This window comes from Benincasa hispida, chromosome 12, assembly GCF_027475165.1.
Source record: "Benincasa hispida cultivar pf3 chromosome 12, pf3_genome.v1.1, whole genome shotgun sequence".
Classification (NCBI taxonomy): domain Eukaryota; kingdom Viridiplantae; phylum Streptophyta; class Magnoliopsida; order Cucurbitales; family Cucurbitaceae; genus Benincasa; species Benincasa hispida.
Window position 1 is genome coordinate 31,851,861 of NC_143489.1, and position 9,745 is coordinate 31,861,605.

The 9,745-nt window shown below is 35.8% G+C and overlaps 1 protein-coding gene across 1 annotated transcript; it reads left to right on the forward strand.

The window, feature by feature from the left end:
- On the forward strand, positions 1–6,772 carry LOC150031940 (uncharacterized). The gene is made up of 3 exons (XM_090308327.1): positions 1–87; positions 6,131–6,389; positions 6,555–6,772. Exons 1-3 carry the CDS (start codon positions 1–3, stop codon positions 6,770–6,772), a joined length of 564 nt encoding a protein of 187 aa, XP_090164453.1.
- Positions 6,773–9,745: the final 2,973 nt, after the last annotated feature.

Consider the following 9,745-nt stretch of genomic DNA (forward strand, 5'->3'; position numbering starts at 1 on the left):
ATGCATGAACTTGCTGATAGTTCTGCCGAGTGTGTGCAGGGTTCTATTGAGTCTCACCTGGAGACTCTAGCCCATATGCTTGTTGAGGTTGGTCCTATTCCTCAGCTTGCAAATGCCATGTAGACACTGGAGAACAATTTAGAGCTCCCAATCGTTCATACCACTAAGGCTGAGTTCATGGAGGAATTTAACCCTTTCGACAGTGATGATGATGTCTATCTCATGCCATGTCCATAACAAGTTGTGAGGTAAAGTGTGAGCTCGTGCTTCTATTGGGTTATATGTCCTGAAACTCACAGTTTGTAAACTTTAAATATATTTCTATTTTCAATAAAGATGTTAATGAGACTATTTCATTAAAGTTGTTATTGAACATATAAATTGCATTTATAGATTCCTAAATCTAATAAACTAATGAACCCATGGCTATAACATGAATACTTAAACTTTATGTAGAGACATAAAAAGGATCAAGTTTAAGTATATAGCCAAAACAATCTATGAGTATATGGATAGGGTTAGGTACCTTATCCTGTGGACACTATGAATATGACCCGTTTTGTATATTGATGCAAACAATGTGATCCCAAAGTCGTTCATGTGGAGACATGCGAGGGTAGGCATCCTATGCAAAAGATGTTTGCATAAGACCAAACCATGAAATGATCACTTTTCTTTATAACGACTATTTATTGTTAAAACTGACTATTACAATTCGATTACTTAAGGTAACTCGATCTTAATCCTGAGATAACAATAAACTCCTTTTTATTCAAGATTATCCTTTAATCTGTATAGGTGAGGGTGACTCAACATCGCTGCTTAATAAGCCTCCCATTTTAGGGTAAGATCGGGTACATAGCTGGGGACATAGTCTTGCAAGATGGAACTCACTCCTACCCGTTTTAGGGTTTGCAGATAAGTTGTTCCCTTAAGTAATGATTCCTGGTCTTGAGTAAAGGGGCCCCACCCTCTTTATGGCTGAGAGGGACTTAGTTTATTGGTAGGACCATAAACCAATTGTTCATTAGAGGGTCAGCAGAGACTTAAGGAGCAAGATGTATTATAAGGGTAAAATGGTAATTTGACCTAGCTATAAACATGAACAACCTGTGAATGATCGACTGATAGATTATGGTTAAATCAAATGGACAAAAATATATCTACAGTGAGAAGAATGCAACTACTAAGTTATAGTGGAGTGTCTCGGTAGTTAACGAATATTGATTAATTCGGTTTAAAAAGTTTAGCAAAATAATCTCAAATAGTTGGAGCTCATGATCTGTAGGTCCATTAGGTCCCTTTACTAGCTCGTAAAAGGATCAAAAACTTAGAATCGCGTGTTGAGAAGATTTGAAATGTTCAAATTTGATTTAGGGTTTGGATTATTATATTCAATATAATTAACGTTTAATCAACATATTAAACATACTTTGGAGAGTTGAAAATATTTAAATTAGATCTCAATATTAATACCATGAATTGGGATTCATGTTTGAATTAGGGATTGTTTAATTAATTAATAATTTATTTAAAACTTTTGAATTTATGAAATTCAAAATATTTAATTTAATTTGATTAAACTAACTTAATTAATTATAAATAAATAAAATAAAATATAATTTATGTAACCCCCTGCACATTTTTTTTTATTAATAATGTAATTTCAGTAACTTTATTATTTGAAATTTCAGTAATTGTTATTAGTTGGAGGGCGTTTTTGGAATTTTGGACTTCAAGTGTAAGTGCGAAAATTTAATTGTTGGCGTGAAATTATTCAAATTGGAAATTAATGGCAGGAATTAATTTTCTTTTGAAACGGAAAGGAATTTAATAGTAAAAGAGGAAAGGAATTAAATGTAATTATATTTATTTCTTTTTTTTGTTTTTATTTTTATTATTATTATTGTTGTTGTTTTTTTTATAAAAAGTCAACCCCCCCCTAATTTCTTCTTCCTCCAGTTGAGACCCTAGCCGCCGCCCAGATCGGATGCTAAGCATCCGCACTGCGCCTCTACAGAATCCCAGCCGCTTGCGTCTGCACAGCCGTGACACCCAGTCGCCGTTCCGTCTACCTAAGGTGGTGTTACTTTTATGGGTTTTCTTGAAGATTTTTATTATCCATCAAGTTTTGCCTTCCATTTATTAATACTCATTGTGTTTGGGCCATAGATTCGAGCACTGGTGGAATTTGAAGGTAGAAGTGTGTTGTCAGGCATTGCGAAAGATTAAGTTGGGTTCGTAAACGAACTTAAGTTCGAAACTAATTTTGGACCAAGCAACGTTTTGGTAAGTATATTAAGCCTTTGAAGGATTAAATTAAAATATAGTTGTTGGGTTTTTAGGTTCTAACCACTATTATTAAATTGCCTAGATTGAGGCATTTGTTTGAGAGATCGAAGGCAGTTTTGGAACAAGCTATACTTTAGACTTGATTCAAGATTCATCTAAGCGAGGAGAAAGATTAAATTGCTTGCCACTTAGGCGTAATTTGAGGTAAGTAATCTTACTACTGGAACTGCCCACGAGCCAGGCATTAGATGTATGCTAGCATGTTAAATGAAGGTTATGGCAAAATGACAGCATGAAAGATTGATAGTATAACATGATTAAAGTATGTTCTGTTACGAGATTCAAATTATTTATTTATGCACATAGACACTTGAATGCTAGTATGAGATGGTATGTGCTTCCATGGTTGTATTTGATCTGATGATGTTGAGGTATACATGTATGCTGTAGAGCCATGATGTTGAGGTATACATGTATGTTGTAGAGCCATGATGTTGAGATATATGTGTATGTTGTAGAGTCATTATGTTGAGGTTTATATGTATGTCATAGATTCGTACCGTGATGATTATGATGTTGAGACTGTGCAAATGTCCTTACTAATTAGTTAGATGTCCATTAGATTTTGTGTTTCCTTCGGGATTCCCCAGTTTGTATTTCCTTCGGGATTCACCAGTTTGTGTCTCCTTTGGGATTCACCAGTTTGTGTCTCATTCGGGATTCACCAGAGGTAGTGGGCATACTTAACTACAGTAAGATAGGACTTACTCTCTTTCTTATTTCATGTGTACATGTGTTCCATAAGGACTAGAGTAGTTTATATGTTTCACCAGAGGTGGGTATCTAGAGGACATAAATGCCCAGCCTGACCCTAGTAGTGGGGTTACTTACTGAGTATTTTATACTCATTCTTTCTCATGTTGTTGTTTCAGGTAAGGGTAGAGATGCACCGGCGATGGACAAACGGAATTCGTGATCGAGCCATTGGGACTAGTTTTTACACTTCCGCATCATGAGATTTAGAGTTTTTTTTTCATGTTTCTCTTAAATTTCTTGTTTTGATGTTTAAAACTTACTTTTAAGAATCGTTTTTCAGACTTATTTATTATCCTTTATGATTTATGGGTACCCTACTATTGATTTAGTATTTGAATTTAATGAAAGTATTTTGAACTTACCTTATTTAATTAGCATTTATTTCGCCATAACCGAGTGTCGTTTTGAGTTCCATGCATGCCTGTATTTGGTAACGGCCTAACTTAAGTCCTAGGGGGTCAGGTCGTTACAGTTGGTATCAGAGCCCATGTTTTGGGTTCTATAGATTGACTTACTATGTAAGTCTAAATAGTCCCTGTGGCCCATGAACGGATTCTTCGTCATCGCCAGGTATGTCTTATCAATTACAAGTTTTATGATAGTTGTGCATTAAAATATTTGTTTAGCTTAAATGCACCAGTTATGTTCTAATGCTAGGTCAATGACTTGTTAGAAGTTATTATAAGAGAATTATCAGGTACGACACTACAAAAGGAGAAAAAAATAAAATAGAATAAATTATGAGGTCACTTGGTACTAGTTTATCTCATGAAAATCATGTTAGAAACGAACAAATATCTATACCTTAGTTCAAAGATCTTAAAGTTTGATGAAACTATGTAGAGTTATGACAATTCAGGAATAAAAGTATTTAAATGTTCAAGCCAAGGATTAAAATTGTCTAGATAAGAATTTATTATGGACTAGTGTTATGTTTTTTTGTTGAGTAGTGCAATTGGTGTTAGTACAAATAAATTTCTTCAAAAGGCCACATACTCAAGTATAAGGTTAAAAGTTGTTTTATGGATAAGAAGGAGAAAAAGAAGAGACTATGGATTTATTTAAGGTTCTGAGATATTAAAACCGAAAATTTTGAGAGGAATTTTGGAAAGGATTGATAAGATAATCACTTTGGTAATACTACGACTTGATGGATTGGGTAAAGTATGTGCAGTGATATGAAGGATTCTTTTGGAATATCTAGCTAAGTTGATGTCATTAAAGGAAGCCAAAATAGTTGGACATGAGTTTAGACTTAACGGAGATAAAGCAAAGTGTTATTTGTTTGGATTGAAGAATTATTTTAGAGTACCTAGATTAAATCCATAGCGTTATTGTGATGAGGAGATCCAAGTTAGGCAAATTTGAACAAACAAAAGTCTTTCGGAGTCTAAAAGCATGAAAATTGGCAAAAGAGAATTCTACAAGATAGAAAGTTTTAGTGAGAGAGATAAGACTTATGGAGGAGTTAAGTAAATATACTTTAGTAAAGAGATTATGTTCAACTTGGAAAGTGGAAAAAAAAACATCCAAGAAAGTTTACTCTTTTGGAAATAGAAAGGAATTTAATGTATTCAAAACTCCCAGTTAAGTATGGTTTGGAGGTGTGATATCAGGGGTTACAAGGTATTTGTTTTGGTGTAAAAGAAAAATATCTAATGATCATGTGGGACTTTGGGACAATATGTATTAGATGGAAAGATAGCTTACATAGAAGATTTAGTATGGAACTTTGTTTTAACACAAGAATCTATTGCCGAAATAGAAGGTCAAGAAGGGATAAGCTAAAATGGAGTTACTAGTAACAGTAGATGATCGAGAACTATTGACATGGTATGTTGAGGCTTCATTAGTTAAGAGGTAAATCATTGAGGGCATTAATAAGATTTAAGGGATTTTGAGTTTGTGTGCGAGTTGGAAACATGAACTAGAAAGACCATCAAGTTGATTGAGAAAAGAAAATAATCCAACTCGAGGTAGACAATAATGGTATATGCACAAAAGTAAGTAAGTTGGATCTTCCAATATAACCATTGGTATAAAGAATAGACTTGGCAATAAAGTTGAGTTGATAGTAAGAAGTTACTAAAAGTGGGTTTGGAGCATTACAAGATAGTATGTATTCTCTTGCATGGGCAATGAGTTAACTACCTTTAGGGAGTACGAGTAATCCAAGCTAGGACTTATGAATCAAGAAGGTTTTATCGTTAAAAAAAATGACTTCAAGGATCAATTATGGTTATTACGAGGTTATGGAAATGTGTTATCAATTGACTGATGCTTTAGCATCTAAGGACTTCAAAACCTCATTTTCAGAGGAAATTTTAGACTCATCCGCAACAAGGTCTAACTAATGATATGTGATTGTTTTAAGGATAAAGAATAATATGAGGATTGGCTCAAGCAAGTTTTATAGCCCATGACAGCATAGAGCCTCATGATGAGTTTCTCATGAATGTGAGACTTAATTAGACAGAGTTATTCTCAGACATGTAGACCATAGGAAAGACATCACAGTTGGCGCTTCTAGAGTAGAAGCAGTTTTCAGTTGACTAGATTTGTTCTGGTACGTATCTTCAGATGACGCATTATATAGTATGACCAATTTCTTCACTACATATATGAAGTTTTCCCTGTGACATGGTAGGCTCAGATATATGTTTTTAGTATATAAGACTTTCTTAACTTCATGACCATTTTCACAATTCTCAGCTTGGACGTGTAGAAGTGTTGTTGAATTTCATAGTTATTTATGGAAGGGGTTGTTACACCTCTTTTGGTACTAGTTTCAGCAATGTCAAGTGATGACCCTCGTTTTACATCTAGTTTTTTTTTTTTTTTAAGAGTCTCCAGTTAGCATTGGGTACTCGATTGGATTTTGGTACAATTTTTACCCATAGACTGATGGTCGAATAGAACGTCTGAACCAGATATTGGAAGATATGTTGTGTGCTTGTGCACTAGAGTTTTAAGGGAGTTAGGACTCTCACCTGCATCTAATGAAATTCGCATATAATAATAGCTATCAGACTGCCACTGGCATAAGCCATTTGAGGCCCTATATGGAAAGAGTTGCAAGTCTCCAGTATGTCGGGGTGAGGTTGATGAGAGGAAGTTGCTAGGTCTTGAGCTAGTGCAGACCACAAATGAGGCAATACAGAAAATTAGAGCTCGTATGCAAACAGCTCAGAGTAGACAGAAAAGCTATGTCGATGTAAGACGTAAAGACCTAGAATTTGAGACTAGTGTGAAAGTGTTCTTGAAAGTGGCACCCATGAAAGGTATTATGAGGTTTGGCAGGAAGGGAAAGTTGAGTCCGAGATTCATTGGACTTTTCGATGTCCTGGAACGAGTTGGCCCCGTAGCTTACCGTTTGGCATTGCCTCCAGCACTGTCTCCAGTTCATAATGTCTTCCATGTTTCGATGCTAAGGAAGTATGTGACAGACCCGTCCCATGTAGTTGACTACGAGCCCTTGCAGTTGAATGACAATTTGAGCTACAAGGAAAAGCCTATAGAGATCCTTGCCAGAGAGGTAAAAACATTGCGTCGCTGGGAAATTGCTTTTGTGAAAGTCCTGTGGCAGAATCATCAGTTCAAGGAAGCTACCTGGGAGCGGGAGGATGAGATGAAGGCTCAGTACCCGGAGCTTTTCCAAGAATGAACTTTCGAGGATGAAAGTTCTTTGAGGAAGGAAGAATGTAGCACCGCTGGAGTTTTTTTTTTCAAAAAGGAACTTTCGAGGATAAAAGTTCTTTGAGGAAGGAAGAATGTAACACCCCGCACATTTTTTAGTAATAATGTAATTTCAGTAACTTTATTATTTGGAATTTAAGTAATTGTTATTAGTTGGAGGACATTTTTGGAATTTTGGACTTCATGTGTAAGTGCAGGAATTTAATTGTTGGTGTGAAATTATTCAAATTGGAAATTAATAGCAGGAATTAATTTTCTTTTGAAACGGAAAGAAATTTAATAGTATAAAACGGAAAGGAATTAAATGTAATTATATTTATTTTCTTTTTTGTTTTATTATTATTATTATTATTGTTTTTTTTATAAAAAGTCAAACCCCACCCCCCTTTCCTTCCTCATGCACTCGACGGCACCCCCCTTTAATTTCTTCTTCCTCCAGCCGAGACCCTAGCCGCCACCCAGATCGGACGTTGAGCATCCGCCGCACACCGAGCCTTTGCAGAATCCCAGTCACTTGCGTCCGCACAGTCGTGACACCCAGTCGCCGTTCCGTCTACCTAAGGTGGTGTTACTTTTATGGGTTTTCTTAAAGATTTTTATCATCCATCAAGTTTTGGCTTCCAATTATTAATATCCATTGTGTTTGGGCCATAGATTCGAGCACTGGTGGAATTTGAAGGTAAAAGTGTGTTGTCAGGCATTGCGAAGGATTAAGTTGGGTTTGTAAACGAACTTGCCTAGATTGAGGCATTTGTTTGAGAGATATAGTTGTTGGACCAAGCAATGTTTTGGTAAGTATATTAAGCCTTCGAAGGATTAAATTAAAATATAGTTGTTGGGTTTTTAGGTTCTAACCACTATTATTAAATTGCCTAGATTGAGGCATTTGTTTGAGAGATTAAAGGCAGTTTTGGAACAAGCTATACTTTGGGCTTGATTCAAGAACTGCCCACGGGCCAGGCATTAGATGTATGCTAGCATGTTAAATGAAGGTTACGGCAGAATGACAACATGAAAGGCATGATTAAAGTATGTTCTGTTATGAGATTCGAATTATTTATTTATGCACATAGACACTTGAATGCTAGTATATGATGGTATGTGCTTCCATGGTTGATTATGATGTTAGGATAGGACTCAGTCTCTTTCTTGTTTCATGTGTATATGTGTCCACTGGGACTAGTTTTTATGCTTCCGCATCATGAGATTTAGCATTTATTTCACCATAACCGAGTGTTGTTTTGAGTTCTATGTATGCATGTATTTATTAATGGCATAACTTAAGTCCTAGAGGGTTGGGTTGTTACAGTGATACCATCTGTAACGACTTAGGCCCAGGATTCGGAATCCTTTCAGCATGCTTTGTCCTCACTCACATGCATCCAACATAGGATTGCTCCAAGCTAAGCACGCTTAACTTTAGAGTTCTTATGATTGAGCCACCGAAAAGGAAGGTGCATCTTGTTGGTATAGGTAGTAACTTTCAATTCTTTTAAGCCTTTCTTAACCATACTTTCATGTCCTCAGGATCCTTCTCATTCAGATGTGATATCGGTTCATTCATGTACCCCTCCTGAACTCGGGTTGTCACATGCCCACCAGCTTCCGCTTGGTTCGTCTCCGAACCACATTTGCACAGTCTCAACATCATAATCATAACTGTACGAATCTATGACATACATATAAACCTCAACATCATGGCTCTACAACATACATGTATACCTTAACATCATCAGATCAAATACAACCATGGAAGCACATACTATATCATACTAGTATTCAAGTGTCTATGTACATAAATAAATAGTTCGGATCTCGTAACAGAACATACTTTAATCATGTTATACTATCAATCTTTCATGCTGTCATTCTGCCATAACCTTTATTTAATATGCTAGCATATATCTAATGTCTGGCCCGTGGGCAGTTCCAGTAGTAAGATTACTTACCTCAAATTACACCTAAGTGGCAAGCAATTTAATTTTTCTCCTCGCTTAGATGAATCTTGAATCAAGCCCAAAGTATAGCTTGTTCCAAAACTCCCTTCGATCTCTCAAACAAATGCCTCAATCTAGGCAATTTAATAATAGTGGTTAGAACCTAAAAATCTAACAACTATATTTTAATTTAATCCTTCGAAGGCTTAATATACTTACCAAAACGTTGTTTGGTCCAAAATTAGTTTCGAACTTAAGTTTGTTTGCGAACCCAACTTAATCCTTCGCAATTTCTGACAACACACTTCTACCTTAAAATTCCACCAGTGCTCGAATCTATGGCCCAAACACAATGGGTATTAATAAATGGAAGCCAAAACTTGATGGATAATAAAAATCTTCAAGAAAACCCATAAAAGTAACACCACCTTAGGTAGATGGAACGACGATTGGGTGTCATGGCTGTGCGAAGGCGAGCGGTTGGATTTTGCAGAGGCGTGGTGCACGGTGGATGCTCAGCATCCAAACTAGGCGGCGACTAGGGTCTCGGCTGGAGGAGGAAGAAATTGAAGGGGGGGAAGGGGTGCCGGCGGGTGCGTGAGGAAGGAAAAGGGGGTGGGGTTTGAATTTTTATAAAAAAAAACAAATAATAATAATAAAAAACAAAAAAGGAAATAAATATAATTACATTTAATTCCTTTCCATTTATACTATTAAATTTCTTTCCGTTTTAAAAGAAAATTAATTCCTGCTATTAATTTCCAATTTGAATAATTTCACGCCAACAATTAAATTCCTGCACTTACACTTGAAGTCCAAAATTCCATAAATACCCTCCAACTAATAACAATTATTGAAACTCCAAATAATAAAGTTACTGAAATTACATTATTACTAAAAAAATGTGCGGGATGTTATATTCTTTCCTCCTCAAAGAACTTTCGTCCTCGAAAGTTCATTCTTGAAAAAAAAACACTCTGGGGGTGCTACAATTTAATTTTATG

Coding starts and splice junctions, on each gene's coding strand:
- LOC150031940 (XM_090308327.1), top strand. CDS start 1: ATGCATGAACTTGCTGATAGTTCTGCCGAGTGTGTGCAGGGTTCTATT. Junction 88..6,130: donor TAGCCCATATGCTTGTTGAG/GTTGGTCCTATT, acceptor ATATAATAATAG/CTATCAGACTGCCACTGGCA. Junction 6,390..6,554: donor GAAAGTGGCACCCATGAAAG/GTATTATGAGGT, acceptor AGTATGTGACAG/ACCCGTCCCATGTAGTTGAC.